At 30.6% G+C, this 25,610-nt stretch overlaps 1 protein-coding gene and 1 pseudogene across 1 annotated transcript; one reads left to right on the top strand and one right to left on the bottom strand.

Annotated features, from left to right (window-relative positions):
- Positions 1-1,898: 1,898 nt before the first annotated feature.
- LOC104783526 (uncharacterized) lies at positions 1,899-5,515 on the bottom strand. The gene is made up of 6 exons (XM_010508670.2): positions 4,705-5,515; positions 4,284-4,618; positions 4,076-4,191; positions 3,493-4,004; positions 2,185-3,249; positions 1,899-2,044 (listed from the first exon to the last, which is right to left on the bottom strand). The coding sequence occupies exons 1-6, from the start codon at positions 5,513-5,515 to the stop codon at positions 1,899-1,901; spliced, it is 2,985 nt and encodes a 994-aa protein (XP_010506972.2).
- Positions 5,516-23,705: 18,190 nt separating this feature from the next.
- LOC104779814 (uncharacterized) lies at positions 23,706-25,363 on the top strand (annotated as a pseudogene).
- The last annotated feature ends 247 nt before the right edge of the window (positions 25,364-25,610 follow it).

Genomic DNA, 25,610 nt, shown 5'->3' with positions numbered 1-25,610 from the left:
TAAACCTAGAGATGTTTACAATGTTATTTAAGTTTTGCGAATGAAAATTCCCAAAGTGTCTAGCATTAGTTGAATCTAGCAAGTGTTATTAATAGTACTTACCTTGATACTCTCCAACCCTCAGAAGCGCAGTACACAAAACACGGGATCGGTTCTGTATGTGAGATGGCATCCAAATGACTCCCACGAAAACATGAAACGGGCAGCATAGTTGTTTACTGCACGACACTTTATCGTTTCATTCCTACAGGTGTACATAGTCGATACATTCAATAATAGTTGCAAACGTATAAATTCTTATATCATTATAGGAGGAATAAATGTGTTTACCTGCCATTTAATAGCGTGAAGACAACTTCATTACATTCATTACTATTTTCTTGATTTCTGTTGTCCTTCACATCTACTACACACCTGCAAGCATCTATTTTAAAGGCCATAAACAAATCTTTTAAACACTCACATAACACTATTTTGGTAAAAAGATTCAATTTATACTTTTCTAAGGGAGGGACCAATACACAAAGTTCCAAATTTCCTAAAAAGTATCTAGATTCTTCAACTCACAGATTTCATAACTATATTAACATAGTTCAAACATCTATTTTGACAAAAAGACAGAAATTGTCTTTACATTGGATTAAATGAATGTTTCCTAAACTAATTAACACTCACATATAACTATTTTAGTATAAAAGTTCAATTTGTACTTTTCTATGGAAGAACCATTACAGAAAGTTCCAAATTTTCTAAAAAGACTCTAGATTTCTCAACACAAAGATATCAAAAACCTAAATTCACGGAGTTCAACTTAGTATATTTAAAACTAAATTAAGGAAAACGTACCAAAAGAGATGGGATGGTGGATTCTTCCTCGGAAAATATCATCCAAATCTTCGAATCGGAAATAACTTTTGGAATTTATTGATTCCTTTAGAGTCATGGTTGTATCATCCGTAAACTTGATTTGATAAGGATGATGGGTATTCCTCTCCTTGAGGGTTGGTTTGATGAGTTTGAAATCCCTAATATCATACCATTCATCCTCGTCAATGTACTTCTGGAGCTTGCGAAGTGTAGTTGGTAGAAAGGCGGCCTCAATTGTGTCACCCTTGAAAGGTAGATAAACATTGTGTAAGAATACTATGATTTAAAAACTATTTTAAATCAAACATAAGTAGAATTCTCGTTCTATTAATACTCTAACCTTTTCGTCCACAAGAAGAAGAACCCGTTTTGTGAAGAATTCGTTGACATACCAAGAATTTAAGACCTTGGCGCAGATACACCATCTCGTCTTGCCGGGATGAAGATGAGATATAGAATCATACTTCATGATTTCCACAAATTAGGGTTTTCCTGTTTATCCTCTGTTAACGAAAACGAAAAGGGGATTGGAGATTTGTAAGAATACAAACAGTCACGATTAAACGTTGCGTCTTATACGTGTTAGCGTCTCTTACCTTTTATCTAGATTGTTAAGTATTTTAATAATTATTATTGTATGTATAATAAAAGTTGTAATAATGGTATTACTAACAATTTTATTTTTCAAAACAACATTGTTGAAACTAATTAAATGTAATGATGTGTAAAATTTAAAATAAGATGCCCTTAGAATAAGAGAATATTAGAATTTGGTTTTCTCTAAATTGAAAGTTTATATCATAATGACATAACAATCCTATTATTTGAGATATGTTAGAGTTAAGCATTTTATAGTTTATATATAAACTTAAGATATATCTAACAATTACATAATTTTAATCAACATTGTTGAAACTAATAAAATGTGATATTTTCCTCTAGTCCTTCTTTTATAATATAGGATAAGAGGATATTAAGGATATGTTTTTTTCCAATGTGAAAGTCTACATCCTTTTGACATAACATTCTTATCATTTGAGAGAAGTTAAAGTAACATGGCTTGGCAATCCTGAAACTTGTATACTGTTTAAGAGTTCCTGAGTGTAGATCATATCATCATGTCCGCTTGTGTCAGACGTTTCAATACTATCAGAGCTAATATATCGTCTCTCTTCACCTATGATCAACAAAACTAAAGAATTTTAGGTATGTTTTAATAGACATTTTTAAATAAAAACTTTTTCTTCAATATCCATATTTTTAAATAAAAACTTTTTCTCCAATATCCATATTCCATATTCTATTTAATTTGCATACCTGGGAGTTTAGTAAGCATAAACTGATTTATCTTATCAACATCGTCGTTCCTTGGACTTAGAATAGCTCTTTCACTAAAGAATTTTGGATCAGTCCTCATTGCAAAACGTTCTCCGTAAATCTCTTTAACTATTGCTTCAATAGGATTCCCACTTGTATTAATTAATAAATCATCAGGAATTTCAATCTCCACATCCCCACTATTTGACTCGTTGATTTTCCCATCCTCGATATCAAGAAGCCACTTTGAGAAAATAGCGAGAGCACCCGCGTCCATATTATTACTTGCCTTGCGAAGTCTCAAATTTTCGGTAAGTTTAAGAACTTTACAACTATTCCAAAGAACAGATGAGTTCATAGATGCTAAAACTGTCGCCACTCTTCCTCCTTCGGTAATAACAGGTAGTATTTGTCTAAAATCACCTCCTAACACTACTACTTTACCTCCAAATATCTGGTCACACTTCATGATATCTCGCAAACTCCTATCCAAAGTTTCATAACAAAGCTTGTTCATCATTGGAGCCTCGTCCCATATTATGAGCTTTGCTTCTCTAATTAAATCAGCAAGATCAGATTCGGCATCGATCGAACACACAAAATATTCATTAAGATTGATTGGAATACCAAATCTTAAATGAGCAGTTCTACCACCTTCCAAAAGCAATGCAGCTATACCACTTGAAGCAACATTCAGAACAATATTACCTTTAGCTCTTATATCAGCACCAAGAATAGTCCACATGAAAGTTTTTCCAGTACCACCAAAACCATGGACAAAAAACATTCCACCTTTGTCGTGATTCACAGAGTGAATGATTTCTTCATAAACACGTCTTTGCTCATCAGTTAGCATTGGTAACAACTTATCGTACAACTCCTGTTGTTTATGAGGCTTATATATTTTTTCATCTGCGATAAGCCTATTTACTCCTGTGTTCATGATACTATCATCTGGTTTAGGCATTTTCTCGAAGGCTGTAAGAGACGTCCCATTCGATTGCAACATAAGTTCTATTTCAGTTAAACATATATTTTCTGTCTGAGCCCGTGTCAACATTAGACCTACCACAATAAGTTAAACACTTATTTATAATCTTATCTTGCGGAAAAAAATAAATATTTTCGATTAAAATAAATACATTTTGATATACCTGGATCATTTCTGCGTCTCCTTTCTTTAAACAAAATATCCTCGCACAAGATGTCCTTTGTTTTATTCCAAATTTCAAGAGGAACAATTAAAACTCTTTGTATGCAGTAGGATCGCAAATAATGTTCTTAAAAATTTCCCAAAACACCATTCACCTGCTTCATTTATAGCCGCAATGTATTCCTTATCGTCGTCTAGTAATCCCAATGCAGAGCAAGCTTCCTGAAAATCCTTATAAAGAACACCGTTGACTGTTTTTAAATAGTCAAAGCTTGTTGGTCCTGGAATCTTATTAAGCAAAACTCTCAAGTAATAGGCTTGTCCTACAGATGGCGGTACGTATGTAATCCTGCCTATTGCAAAACTTTTCCGCTTCTCCGACCTTGGCTTCCAAAGTTTTTCTTTCTTATTCCACACAAATTTAGATGGAAATTCAGCATACGTGAGTTCTCTAGCTGGGGGATATATCTTATTGCATTCCATCCAGCCCAAAAATTTAGAAGTTCTGTTCGTTGTACGGTGCAAGACATCTTCTATTGGATCATCCTCGTTGTAAATAGCCAATTCTTGTCCTGGAAGATGAAACAGGAGCTTTTCTACAGGTGTAGTACGATAACAAATCGGGAAAGCAAATATTCGCCAAGAGGCCTCACATGCAGATACGTATCTAAAAAGGCTTGAATTAGTTGGATAAAAAATATGAGAATCTTTGACAAATTGTATAAACAGTTATATTACCTGCAATTGAAATACTTTTTTTTTATTTCATTTTCTTGATCTTCTCCTCCTACGTTGGCTCTAACATAATCCGGACCTTTAGTGATGTACTTGAACAAATACTTGACTAAACGTGTCTGATTGCACCACTCAATATTTATATGAGCACGAAAACGGAGAGACAAATCACGATTATAGGGAATAACATAACTATTATCGTATTGAAAACCCCTTTTTCCACAACTCTCCCATCGTTTCGTCGTCTATATATTGGATAACCAGCATTGTCGACAATAGTATTATCCATGTATGGCTTTGGGAAGAATTTAGTGCATTTTCCATTATTCATGCAGACACTATCTCTGTTCATAGAACCACAAGGACCATGAATCATCACATCAGAAACAACTTCGTATAAATACTTATCCACTTCTTTATCATGAATTTCAGTGCTTATGAATTTATCAATGTCGTCTGTTGTACGCATTTTATTGTCTGGATGTAAAAACAGAATCATGTGCACATGAGGCAGACCCCTTTTCTGAAATTCTATTGTATACATGGCTGGAAAATATTAAATAAAAAAACATTATTATTTTTACACTTTCCGGAAGACTATTTGAAATTATAATAAATATTATGAAACATACCAGAATTTACGATACCAAACGTTTTTTCCTTTGCCACTTGGTCCAATAATCTATCAAATTTCATCTTGAAAACTCGGCTGCATATATCAGGTCTATCTTCTTCACTAAGACGATGCCTTTGTAGATAACGATCTATTTCAGGCCATCTTGGGTTGCACGTAAAGGTTATGAAAAGGTCAGGAAATCCATAATACTTGCAAGTAGCCATCGCGTCCAGATAATATTGCATCATATATCTCTTTCCACCTGTAAACGATGACAGAATAAAAATTCTCTTTCCGTGTTGTGCAAGATCTCCATGTCCTTTTTCAGCAGCTTCAATTATCTTATCAACTCTTTCAGTTTGGAGTTTGCTTTGGTTCATCCAAATGTAGTTCAACCTGTTTGATTCTATAGTAGTGAATGCATCGACTAAAAACTGCTGGAATAATTTGCCTGCCATAACAATAATCGAAGATTCTTCATATCTTTCAAATACTCTATATGCATAAAATTCTCTCATGGTGACCGTTTTCTTTTTACGTCCACGGGTATCCACGAACCCTATATCGATGCCTAATCCGTAACCATCTTCACCATAAGGGAACAACAATGGGTATTGTAAAGGCAAGTACGCGGGACGAAGTTCACTTATCCGCTGTAAATTTCCCGAACGACTTTCTATAACAATGTCACGTTTATTTACACCAGGCGTAAAGTCTCCGGGAATCAGAGCTGCAACCTCTTTGCTGGTAGGAAGATTATGGGTCCTTGCATCAGTGGTCCTTTCCGAAGGTAATATCAATCGCAAACATTCGCTACCGTTCTCCATATTAAATCTTTCACGTGCCGATCTAAACGCCTTAACATGCGGGTTATGACTATCAAGCATCTTTTTTAAAAGCTCAACAATCTCACGTCTTAAATCTCCCGCAGATCCAGATGTCCTATATTAATGCCAATTTTCAAAAATATAATAATTATGATTAGTAGAATATAACAAATATTAAAGATACTTTACATACTTATAAAATATGACAAATATTTATATACATATTTAACATTATTAATAATTACCTAAATGCATAAATTCTATTAGATACTTCATTATATACATCATTTATATATAATTGTAAAAAAATTGGTTCCTTGCCAGGTTCTGGTAAAATATCACCAATACGATGATAGTTTTCCCCGCACATCTGAAATAGATAAGGACCTCTACCATTATTTATGGAATGGTTAATTTTACCACCTAAAGATGTGAACAAAAACATCATGTTGTATGCTCGTATGTTATCACGGAAGTTTTTACTCCGGTCGTCGTGATTATAAAACAACGATAATAACGTTTTAGGTGCAGTCTTCAACGTAGGAAGTATTACTTTGCCACGATGGCAACACAATGAAAAATCCGGCTTTGCCTTTTTAGTCCGTTTATTCACCCGTTCTCCATACCACATATATGCTCCACAATTTTCACATAAAAAATAAGGATCTCCATCATCATAATAACCTATAAAAAATATTTGTTAATATTTTAAATATATATTAGTTAAATAAATACATAATTACAAAACTATCATATAACTATTCACATATGCATCGAGATATACCTTTTTTTAGTAACTCAGCTTTTATGGGTGGAAACCCAAGAAACATGTCAGATGCCGTACTGTGTTCATTTATCTCACATGAATTCTCATCAGTAGAGCTATCAGAATTGTTTTCATCGTTCGTATCTGAATCAGTTGCGACGTAACATGCGAAATCTTCGTGTAGTCCTGGAAGAAGTAAAATTTCTGCAAAAATAACGATTGAATTAGTTACTTAGCATTTATTTATTTACATAAATACTAATTAATTCATTTCTGGACATATGACCTCTTTTCTTTCTTTTTGCCCTTTTAGACTTCAATATTTTCATTCTTTTCAACCTTGCCATCTTATGTGGATCAGGATACTGAATATACAATACATTCGTAAAAGCATGAAGATTTATCGTAGAACTAACACCTGAATTTCAATGTCATTGCGTACGATATCTTAGATTTGAATATAACATATCTCTTAATGTTAAAAATTGAAAATGTCGTTACGTTTTCTAGATACAGCATGTGTCAATACATTCTTCCTTCGGTATGGAATCTTCGAAGGTCTCATTATGTGACGCCAAGAATTGCGATCTGCAAAACTGCAAAAAATAAACGAAACTACGATCAAGAATTCATATAATCGACTAATTATGTTCCTTCTTGTTTATACCTTAATTTTCTTAGATCGACATCATATTGTTTTCCGTCCAGGTATCAAATTTTGATTGTCTCATTCTTTGATTTCAATATACTATCTTCATCGTCAACAAAGGAACTTTGAACGTTAAGATGCGCCAATGAGCGATATTCGGAAGATCTTGATTCTTTCATGGTTTTCTAGTTTTTTTTTTCTCTGGTTCCGGAATGCTATCCTCACAAAAGAAAATCAATTGTTCTGGTTGAGTTTGCGTACGAAGCGCATATTCATCAGATCTTGAACTTGTTTTGGTAGATCGTCGAACTCCGGTTGAACGTTTCATTATGATTCTTCAAATATGCATTTAAAACTTGTGAGAATGAAATTACAACGATTCAAAATATTGTAATAAGCTTTAATTTTGCGTTACCTCTTACGTCAAGCAGCAAGAACTCTAGAGATGGCTTTTTTTGTTCCGAGTTGTCATGGTACAATAATAAGAATTATATATATATAACGATAGAAGATAAGTTTTTAAATCCGAGAATATTGTGTTTCCTCAAACTTCGTATTGAATTTTGTCAATATTCAAGTTTAACATTAACTTATTAATTTAAATATACTTATTAAGATAAACGCGAATGTTTATTTTCCTCAATTTCGTAATGAATATTCAGGCTTCGTAATGAATATTCAGGCTAATAACTTTTCCATTTATTTTAACGTATTAACGTTCTTTTGAACCCTTTTTTTTTTTAAAAAAAAGTTTTACTTTTGGGTCATTCTTGTCTTTAATTATATTAATAGTTACTTAATTATACTAACTATCAATATTTCCAAAACTATTATATACCATGATTATTTTATTTATGTCAAATTATATATATAAATCTTTGTTTATTTATAACATTATACCAGTAGATAATTTCAAATCAATATTAGAATGATAACTTGTTTTAAAGTGACTGAAATGGTTTGAAATTTTTTAAATTCCTCTAAAAACATAATCCCATTGAAAGTATAAATAAATAAAAAGCAATAACAGAACGGTAAAATATTCTGAAGTGATGGAAATTGTTCAGTCTTTTGATTCAGTTTTGATCTTTTTCCTTGTCTTCATGCTATGACCCCTGGCCGACACAACATCGGTTTATGTATGATCTCTCTTAGATGAAGCCAACCTCGATTCAACTGGGGCGATTTGCAACTTATGATCATTCGTATCCGAAGTAGTATTTGAAAGTTCATTCCTTCCATAGAGTTCCTACAATTAAATTTTATACATTGACATTTAAATAATATAATATTCATAATGGTATTATGGGTTTTTGTATTTTTCTTTATTACCTTGCCGAATTGAACAACCATGTCATCCTTTTCCCAAAACTTTTCAACAACATAAGCAGACTTGTCGCTCTTTAAATTATCAATTCTAATCGAAATTTTAAACAACATAGTCTTCCCTACTAAGACCAAAAGAGATTCGGGAATAACTGCAATATCCTCCTGACCATAGGTAGACACTTGATTCAATATTTGTTTATATATTTTTAAAACTAAAGAGAGGTCAAATGTTATATACTTACTTTTGAATTTTCCAAAGCCAGTTCTTCGGCTTTTTTCCAATAAATAGTTGAGAAAGACCGTCAAAGAAGAGCAGTTTAATCTTTTGTGAACTTCCATAACCGACATGAAGTATGAGTTTATATCTTTCAAACAGTTTAGCATAACTTAAAATGTATAAATAGTTCCAAATAACAAATCTTAAGAAAAATTTTAACAATTCAAGAGACACTTACTTGTAATCAACATCCGTAACATCAGCATCACAAACCCCACAACTATAAAGTAGTTCTTTTCCAGATTGAGATTCTAGTGGGTACGGCTGCACCTTCTTATTGCAAACTTTACAGGCAATATAATACCATTTAGGCAATACTTCAACAGAATAAATTGTGGCGATTGTCACACATGTTCGCGTCTATATTGAATAAACCAAACGTTTATTAACTTAAACAATTTTTCAAAACAATTCAAATAAGATGATATCAATTAAATCTTGACAAACATTACCTCAAGTGCATAAACGATTTGGTCCAAAGTAGACTTCTCATTAATAATAAAAAAACTCCTCATATAATGTCACCTTTGATTTTTGGGGACTTGGTTCATCTTTAAGTTGTACTAATTTATAGCATCAGTGGGCAACCTGTAAAGTTATGATAATAATAAGAACATATAAACGTTTATGGCATGTATCGCCGAGTAATATAGAAGGGATATATATATATATATATATATATATATATATATATATATATATATACTTTTTTCGGAACGCTTCCACTTCAGGCATAACTGGATTTATCATAATATCTGTAGAGTTGAACGCATTGGAAATACTATAGTTCCCTGAAATTTTGATTTAACTGGCAATGTTAGATTTAATAATCATAAGTTCGAAGATTATAAGAAATTCAGAAATTACCTTTCCATTCCTTCAAGCATGCAAATCGTACTACACAAACGAAAATAGTATCTTGATGTTCTTTTATCTGTGTATCAAAGGCCTTTGCAAGATCACCCCACACAGTGTAATTCAACCGGGTTCCACTATATTACGAATGCATGAATTAAGAATAAATAATTAGACATTATATTCCAAAATAATTTTAACTATAAAGGGTAAATCTATTAAGGAATCATACGTCAAATCTTGCAGATCGGAACTCCATTTGACGTTATCCTTCCCTTTTGTTTTGACGCTGTCAAGATTTCCTACACCAACGATCTGACCGATAACATCTACCAAAAATACATATGAATTAATATTTTCCTTTAAATAAAATTTAAAATATGAAATTAACAACTCACCGAACAATACATTCTTGTCTAATTCTCCAGCCAAGATAGAAGAAAAATTATAAAAATATTTTTCTGGGACACGAACTGGGAATTCATCACATGGTTTCACTATAGTGGTTCTATAAAAGACGATTTTAAATCCCAAAGAACTTGTCTTATAGCTACTATCGTAATCTACTAAGCTGAATGTATCAACTATCTTAGACTCGCCGACAACGAGTTGGCTCTGAAATCTGCTGACCAACCCATCTTCAATAGATGCATGAATCCTTGTACCCTATATTTAACGATTAGAAGTTAAAAAGCTATTATCGAAATTACTAAAAATATAATAGAGATATCAATTAAATATCACGCTTTAAATATTTTATTAAATCTTACATCACTATCAACGAAGACCATCTGTAAAGACTTGAATGACTTCCAAAGTCTTATGATACGGACTCTAATTTTGTGATGGTCTAGCGCAGGGTTGAGATCCCTTAACTGAACAAACGGACGAAGATTCATCTTTTTAGAATTCATATTGAGTTGTGCATATAACTTTTTAACATATTAGCGTATCAATATATATATATATATAGAGAGAGATGTTATACAACCGACTTGATGTTTATTTAAATAATTACTTTTTTTTAAAGACGATAATGATGAAGAATGTAAACATATCATATATGAATATTCTAATTTTTTTTTTTTTTTAAACGTAAATTTTACATAATCATACTTTTGCAACTTTTATAAAATCATCAAGCACTTGTAAATTACCATATATCGAAATTTAAAATAAACGCTAGTTTGTAAATTATAATAGTGGGCTTTAACAATATAAAATTGCACTAATATCTATATGTCGTCATTTGTAATTAAAGTAAAGTTTTTAAAAATAATTTGAATAATGTTATTTTAATTAATTAAATATCTGTCAAGATATTTTTAAATAAAGATTAACCAAATGTACTTATCAATAAAACAATTAAATTACATAATTTTGTAAATCGGATATGAACAGAGTACTCAATAGGGGATTCGATGTTTCTCAAAAGTATCTTCAACAGCAAGATGTATATAGGAGTCAAGTGCATCACTGTATTTTGCAGAAGAATTAATTTAAATCAGTATTGTGCATATCAATTAATCATTAAACAAATAAAGTTAGTTTTGATAATTACCTTAAGTCCATAACAAAACGATAGTCGTTTTCATCCAAATCTTGAATTCTTTTCTCACCATGATCAACGTAATTGTACCTAAACGTTTAGATTAAATTAATGTATAATTCATAGATATCCAGATAATAGAATTTTTTTTTATTGAGAGATGATCCGAGATTAGAATTTGAATTACATGAGCATATAGTATGCAAATTCTTCACTCTTTGGATCCTCTAATATGTCCAAGCATCCATCACGTTTGTTAGGAAAACATTCTTGTCTAGCACCATCGTTTATAGAAATAAGGAAATTCGTTAATAATTTCATTATAATAATTTACAGCATTGAATTTAAACAAACAATGTATTATAAACATATGTAATCACCTCCAAATCTGACTGCTTTCCACATCTTGAACAGACAAACCCTTTTTCCGTTACCCTGCTTGAATTTTTTGAACATATGTTTGGCATAACATCCTGTTGCAAAACAATCAAGTACATTTCCCCTTGAAAAAGAACAAATGAAACCAAAAAATCATGCAACAGATTTTATCAAGTTCATATAACTCTTTTTAATAATAAATCTATTCATTTCTTATTTTACTTATATATTAATTATAGTTTGTTATAACTGTATATAAAAACTTACCCAATCGACTTGATTGTGAATTTTATGTAGCGATCCATCAAACTCCAACGATCGGCACTATTTTCTTTTTTGAAACTCTTGATTTCCCCCATATTAGTGATGCATCCAATCAAATTAACTATCATAAAAATGTATAATATGTTTTATAAATAACAAATAAAAGTTTTCAAAAACAATAGATTATAAAGTATCACTTACCATAAGGCCATCTTCCATGAAACGCATTATCATAAACACGTTTAAAACCTACATTATTAAAAGGTTTACAAATTATAGGATCTCTTGCAAAGCTGATTATAGTTTTCTCTGTGAAGAAGATCTGATAACCGAGATTAGTTTTCTGGATTTGCTCTATGTCGTCCTTGACTTCGAAATTCTCTATAACATAAGTTCGATTTTCCGACATATTAAAATACGGAACACCATAGAGTGATGTCGGGATAGTAGCATGTCCAAATGTACCCTAATTCAGAGAATGATTTTCCAAGGTTCTTAGACACACCATACATATGAAGAAACAACAAAATAAATTTTTAAAACATACCTCTTCGTCGACCAAGATCAGATCTGTCTATACATCATTCGAAAAATCTCTCACTCTCCATGAACGGAAAACCTTGACACAAATAATCCATCCCTTTGTCCAAGGGTTCAATTTGTCAAGCAATACAAATCTCGTCATTTAAAAAAAAAATAAAAATCCAAAAAAAAAGTTGTTGAGATTGAGAGAAGTTTCGAAAGAGAGTGAAATGTTGAAGTTGAAGAGGTAATAATTTAGTGTTAAGTTTTATATCTCGATTATAAGAATTTATACGGTGTTTATGGTTGCATCAAAAGTCTTGACTCGAAGGGATGTTACCACTCACACCTATTAATTTAATAATTGGAAGATTCATGAATCTGTAGATATCTTTGAATTTTTCAGACGGGAAAACTGTTTTGAATACAAAGAGGAATAATATAAAAGACTTTGAATTATGTATTATATGATCAATGAAATAGTATTATATATCAAAATTAAATCCAAACTCATTATCAAATCTTATTAAAGTATCAATTATGAATATATAAATTATAAAAAGCATACATTTTAAAATTTATATCAAATTTCCATATCAGCAAAAGCATCCAACATCTGTGTGACTTGAGGACATGGAGGATTGATCATGACACTCGTACAATTGTGCACCGTGGTTGCCACCCATGTATGTACAAAAATAAAGTTTTTATAATTAGCTAACTTATTTTATAAACAAATCAATTTTAATTATATCAGCAAGAAATAATTCGAACCTTTATTACTTTCGAGTTTGACAAAACGTAACACAAAAATAATATCACTGACATGATGTATCCAATGATCATAGAAGGTGTTTGCATAGTCCTTTGGTAAACGACATGAGAAACGATCACCCCTACAAATTTACTTCTTTGAGTATTTTTCAAATTTACGGATATTTAAAACGTAAAGCTTATTAAATTAGAACGATTTACTCAATATTTTCCAGAACAACAAATAACTCATTCCATTCTTTGTATGGTGGACCTTGTTCGAAGCTATTTCCAACACTAAAGACTCTTCCGATAAGATCTGCAAATATTTTTCAATAGTTAAACTAATCAACCACTTTAAACTTAACTTATAATATAATAATAAATTATCATCCTTACTTACACAATAAGCAGAATATAAATATCCACTTTTTATATCACTGAATGATACAAAAGAGTAAAATTGATCTGAAGACAAAGGAGGAATTTTCTTAAACCATGTCAGGTATCTCCAATGTATTCTAAAACGATGGTCAGTTGGCCTAAAACCGCCATCAACATTGCTTAATGAGAAATTTCATAACATTATCCATTCACCTTCTTCCAGATCGTTTATAAAGATGTCATGATAAGGAGGACCCATCAACACATGAATTTTCGTACCCTACGTAAACGTTATAAATAAGTACATAAAGATTTAAAAAAAATTTAAGTAAATATTATATAGTGAAAAATATACCTTCTCATCAACTACAATAAAGTCTGTTGATTTGAAAAGAGGATGAAGACACTAAAACTTCCTCAGAATTTTTACATTAATTTTCCACTCATGAACGAAGGGGTTTAGGTCGACATCGAAAAAAATAGTCTCTCTTTCCGATCTTATTTTTTATAGCATTGGATAAAAGGTTAGCCATATTTATGTTTGAAAAACCTAGTATAAAACAAATCATACATTCTGACTTTTATACGTATTTATATATATATACATAATACAGTAATTATGTTTTTGGAATATTTACATTTACAGATATTGTCAAAATTCTAAAAATTTATCATCGGCAAAACTTTAATGGTATGTGTATAATTATAATTAATTACCAAATCTATATTATTTTATTCTCCGATTTTTTCTAAATTCTGTCTTGTATAAGTATTAAATATTTTTAAAATATTTACATTCCAAATTATGGTATCATCACAAGCATTTCGGGATAATCAAATAATTCAAGTATAGTTTATGTTTTTTTTTTGCTGAGTTTGATTAAAACCTTTTTTTAAAAAGTTTCAATTTCCTATTTTAATTTTATATTATCTTCATAATTAATTTTGTAATTCCCCTAATTAGTTAGTTGGTTAATATTTATACTATAATAATATTCGTTGATTATATCATGCTAAAATTATTATATGATTAGTCATTTAGTATAGTTTCAATTTGTTTAGTTTAATTTCAGACAATCTTAATATCAAATAATTTATAAATTCTACTTTCTCTCAGAATCACTTCAAAATAATATTCTGTATGATAATCACCAAAATTATAATTTATAAGAATATAAATATATCAAATTAAAATCCAAGCTCAATATCATAACGATTTAAATTATATCAAATTACACTTTAAAATTTTAAAAATCAGTTCTCCATTTCGGCAAAGGAATCAAACATCTGCGTGACTTGAGGACATGTAGGATTGATCATGACCATAGTACAATTGTGCACCGTTTTTGCCATCCATGTATCTACATTAACAATATCTAAATAATTAACATTTTTTAAAAACTAAGCGATTATAATTTTAACGTGAAGAAATAATATGAACCTTTAATAGTCTCAAGTTTGGCAAAACGTAACACACATATGATATCAAAATTACAATGAATCCAGTTATTGAAAAAGGCGTTCGCGTAGTCTTTTGGTAAACGACATGATAATCGTTCAAACCTACAATTATACTTCGTTTACAATTAGAGACATTAATGAGTATGATTGTATTATTGAATTAAAATTTAGATAATAGAACGACTTACTCAGTATCTTCCAAAAAAACGAACAACTCATTCTATTCTTTATATGGTGGACCTTCATCAAAACGATTTCCAACAGTGTACACTCTTCCAATAATGTCTGCTCATAAAATTTCAATTAAAAGTTAAATTAACAGATATATTTAAAATTTATAATATAGTTTTTTTTTTGAACTCGCCTACACAATAATTAGGGTCTAAATTTCCGCTTTTGATATCATTAAATGATACAAAAGAAAAAAACTGCTTGGAAGACAAAGGATGAATTTTTCTAAACCATGTCTTGTCTCCCCAATGTATCATAAAACGATGATCAATTAGCTTTAAAATCCCATCAACCATGGTTAGTGAGAATCTTGATAACGTTATCCATTCACTTTCTTCCAAATCGTTTATAAAGATATCACGATAAAGAGGACGCATCATCACATGAATTTTTTTACCCTACATTAAAAATATATAAGCAACATATTTTTTTTTGAAATTTATCAAAACGCGATATATACTGTAAATATATATACCTTATCATCAACTACAATCAAGTCTGTTGATTTAAAAAGAGGATGACGGTACTCAAACTTCCTCAAAATTTTGACGTTAATTTTCCACTCATGTGTAAAGGGGTTTCGGTCATCCACATCGTAAAAATAGTCTCTCTTCTCGATTTTTATTAAAATAATTTTGGATAGAAGGTTTGCCATGTTTTCAAAAGGAAAAAAAAATCTTAGAATAAACGAAACCTACGATCTTGACTCTATAAAGTGGTAAACGAATATATATATATATATATATATATATATACATATATATATATACCTCATATTTTCTTTTTTTTGGACTTTTTACATTTTACGATATTGTCAAAACTCCTTATTACTTTATCATTGGATAAACTTAATGGTATATATACATTTTCAGTAACCACCAAATATATTTTTATGCAAAAACTTTAAATTCTTATATTTTTTAACAGATAATAAAATATATATATACATTCCTTATGTTTTTTTTTTTTTTTGGAATTTTTACATTTTACGATATTGTCAAAACTCCTTATTACTTTATCATTGGATAAACTTAATGGTATATATACATACATTTTCAGTACCCACCAAATATATTTTTATGCAAGAACTTTAAACGATTACATTTTTCAACAGATAATAAAAATAAATATGCAAGAACTTTAAACGCTTAATATGAAATTCTTAAAATTGTTGACCACTAAAAGGAACACGAAGTTTATCCCAATCAATTTTTGGAACAACACATTCTTTGACATCTTTCTCAATAACAACCCTAACATCTTCCAACCTGTTACGCTCTGCAACCAAGTCGATATGCCCCTCCAAGATATCGTTCATTAGTGAGATTTGAGCATCGATTGTTTCAAGTTGACAGATTAGGCCAACAGATTCCTCCTTTTTCTTGATATACTCTTTCAACATATCAAGGATCGCAGTGAAATGTCTCGTTGTTTCCTTTATTACCACGTCTTTCGTTTTTTTGAAACGCTTGTTTAACCTTCTCGATTGCTCCATCTTCCCATTCGAAATCTGACATGAGCTCTTTGTGGTTTCTAGAACTTCCACCTTCCATTTCAAATTCTGAAAAAATATTTATGAAAACTTTAAACTTCAAAGTTAAGAATTCAGTAAAGGAAAAAATTAAGAAAATATCGTTTGAGATCTTACCACAAGGATATGGATGATATTTTTTTTTTCTTTGTTGACAGGGGAAAACAAAAGGTCGCAATATTTTTATAAAGACATAGAATGCTTAAATATTAGTTTTAAGAGCCGCGAAGGCTTTCATAATGGCGTCTATTAAGTCCACGCCCATCTAGGTTTACCAAGTTAATATACCAGAGTACTTTTTAAGATATTTTATATTTGTAAAATAGTTAATGAAAATGATAATAATCATTCCAAACATAATAAATAAACACGAATATTCATGTCTAAAGTTTCATCAAATTAGTCTTTAAAAGTCTAAAAAAACAGTAGTAAAACTGTCATAATAAGAAACATTGAGAAGTGGATCTACAGCTAGCTGCTCAAACAATAGACTCAATCTTCATCTTCATTGTCTTCATCACTGGAATCGACGTCTAGCCACTGTCTGTAAAAATTGAATAACTCAGGATTAAAACTCCCGCATAATTATGATTTTACAAAATTTATTCGAATTATTAAATTAATGACATTACAACATATCGCCAGTATTAATTCCAGCCACTTCATTTTCAAGAATGACCTTTGAGCATCGTAACTGAGACATCAAAAAACATTGCATACCTAGCAAAGTAGAATTTAAGTAAGAAAATGATAGTTTTGAGTTGTATATGAGACTATAAATTTAACAGTACCTTCGTAAACAGAGTTCCTCCAAAATAGAAGAATACACATTATTGGTTCATTAGCATAGTTAGGGGAAGAAATAATTTTTCTCCGCTTCTCAAGAAATGCAGTACAAACCGAACCAACAGCAACACATTCAATCTCTTGGCCACTTTCAAAAATAAATTGATTGTGTATAAGTTAATCAAGAATTGTTTTAAATAATAATCGAATGTATTTCAAATATTATCGAAAGTTTTGAATATTCTCTTACTTGTGTTCAAGGATGGTGAATGTCACAACTTCATTCTCTGAAATGTAGCCATTTTGATGTTCAAGGAAATCAATTGTCTGAGGATCGTTTACATGTACCACCATTCCTAAGGCATCTAACATAAAAGATAATTCCAATGGAAAACCAAAAACAAAAAAAACAAAAAATCAAAAATACATCATTTTAAAGTAGGATATCATCAGATAAGGATGGATTAATTAAGATGACTTAAGTATAAAATCTTACCTACACAACGGTTCTTCTCGTCAGGCGTCGAATACGCATTCTCAATGCATCATACAGAAGGATAAAATTGTCAGTACCTCGCGGATTAATTGGAATCATTTTTGTTTTATCCTGGATCAGGATCTCAAACGGATGGTTTGAGTTTCGGAATGGTTGTTGACCTTCAATCACTACAAACCCAAAAATCTCGTACCAGTCTCCTTCATTGATCTTTTCATAGTATTTTTCTACATAAAGTTGCGCATCTATCCTGGCATCGATCCTATTTCCCTATAATAGAAATACAATATAGCATTTCATTATTTTATTTTTGTTGTATATCTCATTTAATATTTGAAAAAAATTACAGCAAAATGGAAAGAAGAAGAAAACTTACCCTCTCGTCTACCAAAATCAAACTTTGAAAAAAAAGTTGTCCTTGAATAAAATGAGGTGGTCATTCTCTAAGAATTTTCACACCAATTTTTGGATTTCGTAACGTAGGACTCGGATCTTTTAAGTACAGCACCATCCCGATTGCTTTTCTTTCGTGTATTTAAAAGCAAGGAAAAGTTTCAGATAGAAGTTTCAAATATTACATTAATTTTTGTTGTAGTTCATATATTCATAAACCAAATAAGATAAGGAGTATAAGAATCAAAGTTATAGATTTGTGTGGATTGTATTAAAACTCGTGGTCTACACAGGGAAATCTGCATGAGTCTCTGTTCGATAAGAATCAATAATGTTTTCATTTTTTTCAAAATACTTTATTTAAAAAAAAAATTAAACTGGACGGTTGAAACTCTAAATTTCAGATTGTAGGTCTATCTTTAAATTTATACAACTTGCATGCTGACATCTTTTAATTACCATGCATTGTTCTATCATATCTTTGTTACGATTTTTGTTAAAACTTTATCGGAAACTTAAAAGTCTTTCTATTTAGCTTTCTTTTGTAAGTATTTTATATGTAGTTATTTTTATCATGTTTTATTTAAAGTAAAATTTTATGGTCATTTAAACAATAAATAGTTATATGTAATTAATAAATTTAAAACTTACATTTATATTAAAACCAAAAATTATAATCCATCTATTATTTAAGTATAAAATAATTAAAACCCCCTAAAATCCATAATAAAACAAACAGAATGAGGAAGCCAGTCTTCAATTTGCGAGTCCTCTTCCTTGGTCTCCTATAAATCGGTTAATTAGTATATGAAAAGAAGTTTATAAACGATTTTTGTTTTCATATAATATATAGCACGAACAGAATTGATAATCTTACAATTCCATCATTTTCGCCACCTCTGAATTTTGCGAATTGAGTTTTATTTACGTATAAACTGTAGAAGATATACTTCTTTTTCCTGCAAAGTTAAAACATAATTATTTCTTTTAATACCCGATCAACAAAACTGAGCAATAAATATCATCAAATTGAAGGTATACCTTGGAAAACTTTAATAACACCCCATCGAATAACACAAATTAAACGATCACCCCGGAAAGATTTTAAAGTATCGTAGAATTTTGCAGCCGTGGTTTCAAATAATTCACACCTTATTAGGGTTCCACTAAACTTTAAAGAATTAAAATTGTATGTTGATATAAACAATTCAAGATTATAATTATGTATAATATATATATATGAGTATTATAATTTACCTGAAATCACGAAGATCAAAAGATATTTTGTGGTTAATTGAGTAATCCTCTGCTCTACTATTTATTTTAAAGTTTTCTTCAATACTTTGCATCCCAGCGTCCTCCTCATCCTCCTCTAAATCTTGGACATATTTATCCTTATTATGATCATCGTTATCACTATTATCTGATTGGTACTCGCCCTCATCATCAGTTTCTTCTTCAGTATGATCCTCTTCTTCATCCATTGTATCATAACAAACATCATCTTCCTCATCGCTTTCTTCTTGTATATAATCATCATCGTCCTGATCTCCAACATCACTGCCATCATCAGATTCTTAAAAGATTATGCAATCTGATTCTGAGTGATCATGATAAGAGACATTTTTCCTTTTTTCAGAACCAAATCGAGTACAATACTTAAATAACCTACGGATATTATCACTTTGTGATACGTCAACATGTTTCTCATGATTTTCCGACCCCTTGATTTCCTCTTTTTGTTGTAATTTCCTGAAATTACAACTAAATTCGCCAACATTGACAACCTCACCGATGAGGTCTGTATAAAATTTAAATTAGTTCAAATACAAATATTTACAAATAATAATTGAAATTAATATTAAATTAACGAAAATAATTTCTCACCGACTAAGTAATCTTCACATTGGGTACCATCATTAATGAGTTTGAAATCGACGAAATCATAAAAATCTTCCCCTCCAACAATTGAATTCTCTTTAATCTTGGTATTGTACAAAATAACAATTTTGTAACGATGTGTGGTAGCTAAACATGAACTATTCTGCTCAACAACCTTAAAGTCTTCGAAATCAAGCCAATCACCAACATTGAACTTTGAGACAAAACGATCATAAACATCTCCACGAAAGGAACATTGGACCTTTACACCCTAATAAAACATAGAATTGATAAATGTCGCATAATACAATTTTTATATGGCAAAACAATATACTCAAAGCACGTAAATTATAAATTTCAGGTATAATTACATATACGCTTTATTTTTGAAATATTTAATGACTGTATGATTAGAATAAAATAAATAACTTAATATCAGATAAAACCATCTCCAAACTTGGACCTTTCTCTTCCCACAAACACAAAACCTTCACACGAATTTTCAATTCGTATTTAGAAGAATTTAATCGCGAAACATCATCAAAAAGGCTATACCTAACCATTTTTTTTGTTTTTGGTTTTCTTCTTTGATTTAGGTTAAAAGTCACAAAAAGAGTCGAATAGTCGTATATATATAGCACATGTTAATAAATATATATTTTACATTTATTTTTGGAAGTGATATTTGAGAATATATGTTTAGCAAATCATTTAACTAAATTTGTATAGATCTCTAGACATACTATCTCTACACTTCCATTTATTTTATAGATAAATAGTAAACTTCTTGATGTTTATCATTACGGCTTTTAATGCTTATTTTACGTTTTCTATTTTTACATTAATCATGATAATACACCGTATCTATTCTGTTTTGAATATAGGATACTTCTTTAATTTATCAACCCTACTTTACATAACGTAAAATAAATAATTTTTAAGATTTTATCATAACTTTTGTAATTGTTATTTTAAATTAACAACCTTACATTAACTTAACAATAATCTTCAAAATTTTGAACATAATATTTATCACAATTTTTAAAAATTATAGTTATCAATATAGCAATTCATTGATTTATTAAAATTTTGATAATGATCAAGAACTTTAGTATCCGTTCGATAGTATTGTTAAGAATTGTATTCCACTCATTCTTATTTTTGGTCGATATTATAAAAAATACCAGATTTTCATTAATAAAATAGTTAAACTTTCAAAATATTTTTATTTCATAAAATATTCATCCATCTAAAACAATATTTAAAAAACAACAATTATAAGATCTTAGAACATTCATACTACTATTCTCTAAATTTCGTTCTTCTCCTTTCTTCACGCCATAATTTTTGCTACGACACCAATCATTCCTTCTTCCATATGCAAACTATTTTTTTAAAAAATTAACAATGTCATATATTAGATCTAATAGAAAAAAACTAATGAGAATATATTTTTTTAATAATTACCGTGTATCTTAAATGGAAAGGAAACGACTTAGATTCTTTGCGATTAATAGCTTCTCTGCATATAATACCAAAAATTTAAGGTTAGGGTTAAAGAGATTGATCATAAATGCTAGTATCATGTTTTTAAAAAAGTATTAGTATCAGGATGACTTTTAAACACAAATTGTTACCGTGTTAATACCAAAATAAGCAATTAGTAAAAAACGCTGGAACATGTTTTAAACAAAGAATTAAGGTCAAGTCTGCTTTTTTAACATAAACAACTACCGAGCAATAGCCGAAAGACGTTGTATTGTTGACCATGCATCTCTAATCTGTTGATTAATCAAACTAATGATGTTGTATCCGAGGAAAAAAGTAGATAATTTAAAACAATAACAAAATCATTTATTTAATAATATACCATAAATGTTGGGATATTATTAGCACCATTCATAGACTTCCTGCAAAAATAATCATTAACTGCAAATATTGAAATGATTTTCTGAATAAAATATTCAATATTAATAATCTTTCTTATAAAAATTAGAACAATGCCTGTTTTTCACCATACGATCATCGGTAGATTCATCTAAATAATGTTTTAATTTTAATAATTAGTATCTTTTTAAATAAATCTTTAGAAATTTTTGTAATATTAACAAAAGAATTTTTAATTTAGCAACATACCTTTCAACAACGATGAAGAGGCAGAAATCAAATAAAAATGTTCAATAGTCCTCGCCACCTCTACCTATTGATTTATATTTATTTATTAGAGCCACAAACACATGAATAAAATTCGATAAAGATGATATAATTGTTTACTATTAAAATTACCAAACATCTATCATTATTATTAGCATCTTCAGAAGCCTTCCTGCAACTATAAACATGAGCATTTTAATTTAGCATCATCAAGGTATAAAGAATTAAGTTTAAGTATTCAAAAAAATAAAATACCTTATTTTCTTGTGCGGACACATAGAATTAAGATCACGACCATCTACTAACTCACCTGATACATAAGAATTAGTATTATTAGATTTTACAAATCTTTAAATTAAATAAATAAATCAAGGAACCTATACAATATAATATAAGAAGTAAAGAAACCATACACAAAGTTTTGGTAATGCTTGAACTTGCGTTCCAAATAAATACTACAGAAAGAGGATATGAATGATTAGAACACGAAAACGAATATCAATAACCATATAAAGGATCATCAAGACTATAATACATATATAATTTCAAGAACATGAGAGAAATTTAGGGTTTTTATTTTTTTAAGGTTTCGAAATTATGGAGAATGATTAGGGTTATACCTATTTATATATTAGTTAACAACCTATAATTTTAGGGTTTTGAATAAGTCGGTATATTTTGTTTGGGTTTTATATAAAGCCCATTATATTAGGTTTTAGGGTTTTTCAATTTATAAAATCACGTTTTGAAGATTATATAGTTTAGATAATTAAGAAAATTTAATCTTTTATAATTTTCTAAATTAATTTAAAGGGTAAAAAGGTCCAGTTTTGAATCTCATTAATGGTAAATTAGTAATCTTAGGTCTGAGGATGAATGTGGTGCGTTTCAACAACCTAAATAGAGAACAAAAGCTTGTCCGAATTTTTTTTTAAGGGTAATTTTATTAAAGATAAACAACGTTAATTTTTGTGAAATTGGCTGTGAGCTCTTTCGACTTCTCCTTTAATATATTAGATTATAAACCATCAACAGAACTCATTCGAATGTAGGACTGAAAATTTTAGATTTTTTTAGATGTTGTGCCCTCTTGTTTGTTCTAGTTCCGAGTCTTTAGGCTCAACTTTTCTTCTATGTGTGTGATTTTTATAATTAGTAATTTTGATTCTCGAGTTTGATAAAATGATTTAAGAGAGATTAGTAAAAACTTCATTGTTACATACTTTGCATTCTTATCTTACCTACTCTTACACACACTCTTAATAGTAGATTTAGACCTCTAGATTTTAACAACTACCACTAGTCCATCCATACCTCTATAAAACTAGTTTTACAAGCAAAGTTAAACGTTTGACCAAAAAAAAAAAAACAAGCAAAGTTAAACAACTAACCCACTAACAAACTCCAACCAAATCGGATTTTGGTTCATTGAGAATTGCACTAAACCGAACCAATAAGCGATCTTAACTTAGAAATATCTACACCTTTAGGGTTAACGATTTGGATTAACATCACTGTATAAATACTAAATAGAAAACGTTGTGGTCAGTGTGAATAGGGGGATTCTCTTTCTGCAAGTGTTAAACAAAATCCTGACGGTTACGACTATGACGGTGGCGGCGGCGAATACACAAGACGGTGTCTCCGATGACCTGAACTACGAAATGTGGGCTCCTACAGCGAAAACAACAATCGTGGAGAAAGGACTTTGGGACGTTGTCGAAAACGGAGTCCCGCCGGATCCGACGAAGATTCCAGAGTTAGCGGCGACGATTAAGGTCGAAGATCTCGCTCACTGGAGGAATCGTGTGATGAGAGACATCAAAGCGCTCAAGATCATACAAGCTTCACTCACAGATTCGGCCTTCAGGAAAACCATCTCGGCTTCATCATCTGCCAAGGAGCTTTGGGATACACTCGAGAAAGGTAACGAAGAAGCGAAATTTTTGTTAGGTTAGAGAAACGATTCGAAGAACTTAGCATGTATGAAGGAGAATCGATCGATTCATACTCCGATAGGGTTACGGAAGTGGTAGAACAGTTGCGTCTTTTGAAAATTGAGAAGTCTGATTCTGAGGTTGTTAAGAAGGTTTTAGCGTCTCTCTCTGGTTCATCATACAGTGATGATGTTCCTCTTTTGGGAGAACTCATTGATATGAAGGCGCTTGATATGAATCTTAAGAAGCTTGTTGAGATTTTTCGTTCCTATGATTCGATCTAGGAGGATGATGTTCGTCTAATGTTGAAGCTAAACAGGCTTAAGTACCAGTCTGGTAAGTGGTGTGGCGTGTACAACAAGAACGGTCATGACCAAGAAGAATGTTTTTTTAATTCCAATCCGAAGGCAGGGGACTTGAGTGGTGAAGTTAGTTTGAGAGGTGGTAGTTACATTCAACGTGGAGAATATGTGTATCATGGAGGTTTCTGTTTCAGAAGGAATCAGAAACCTGCTGGGACAGAAGCTGATGAGAGTCAGACTACTGATGAGGGAGAAGAATTGTTAGTTGATTATGTACTGTTGGCGAAGTCGGAGTTGAGTGATTTCACATACGAGGAGGATCAGTGGATGATATATGGGCATGCCACGATCCATATGACTCCGTATGAGAAGCTTTTCACGACTCTAGACAGAACACACAAAGCTAAGGTTGGTTTGGTTGATGGGACGGTGGTCATGGCAGAAGGAATTGGTGATGTGAAGGTTGTGATAAAAGGAGGGAAGAAGAAGACGATCGCTAATGTGATTTTTGTGCCTCGTGGGATCAACAGAAACGTGTTGAGTGTTCCTCAGATGAATTCAAGAGGCTGTTCATTCAAATCGGGAGAACATGGTGAGTGCATTGTTCGTGATCGGAATGGAGTAGTGTTTGGTGATACTACGTGGGATGAGAAAGGATTGTCTATTCGTTTGCAGGTGGTTCAAGGAGGTAATCTCACCTCTTAAGAAGCTTTGCTCTTTTCACTATCTGGTGGTACTACTAGACTTAACTCGTATGGTAGACGTATATGATGACTACTGTTATGTAGGTCTTTTTTTCTTCTTCTTTTGGAGTATGGTTTTATTCTGTTTTCAGCTTGTTCGTGTGATGATTCATATTCTGTTACTTCAATATGAATTAATCTGTGGTCTTTGTATTAATCTTTTTTTTCTTCTTTCAAATCACTATGCAATGATGATGCTTTTGTCAAGTTTTGTTATTGGTAAATAAGGGGGACGAAAACTTAGTAAGAAACAAAACATTGTGAGAGAAGACACGAATGGCGCTTCAGATATTGCAATGCGCTCTCAAGGATATTAATATAATCATCGTTATTTTGGCACTTGATTACATCTGTGTTACAAACTCACATGTTGTCCCAAGTGTAAAGAACTATCTATAATTTAAGAAAAAAAAACAGTTATAGTGTTGTGCCAAAAAAAATGCAACATTTACAA

This window comes from Camelina sativa, chromosome 4 (genome assembly GCF_030686135.1).
Source record: "Camelina sativa cultivar CO46 ecotype springtype chromosome 4, ASM3068613v1".
NCBI lineage: Eukaryota > Viridiplantae > Streptophyta > Magnoliopsida > Brassicales > Brassicaceae > Camelina > Camelina sativa.
Note: the sequence above shows the minus strand (reverse complement) of the source record. Positions and strands in the feature narration are given on the sequence as shown.

What these genes read in the sequence shown, in the direction of transcription:
- LOC104783526 (XM_010508670.2), bottom strand. Translation starts at nt 5,515, where the DNA reads ATGGAGAACGGTAGCGAATGTTTGCGATTGATATTACCTTCGGAAAGG. An exon ending in GTTTGGTATCGTAAATTCTG is followed by an intron (nt 4,619 to 4,704) that starts GTATGTTTCATA and finishes AATATTTTCCAG; the next exon opens with CCATGTATACAATAGAATTT. An exon ending in TGCGGCTATAAATGAAGCAG is followed by an intron (nt 3,250 to 3,492) that starts GTGAATGGTGTT and finishes TTATTGTGGTAG; the next exon opens with GTCTAATGTTGACACGGGCT.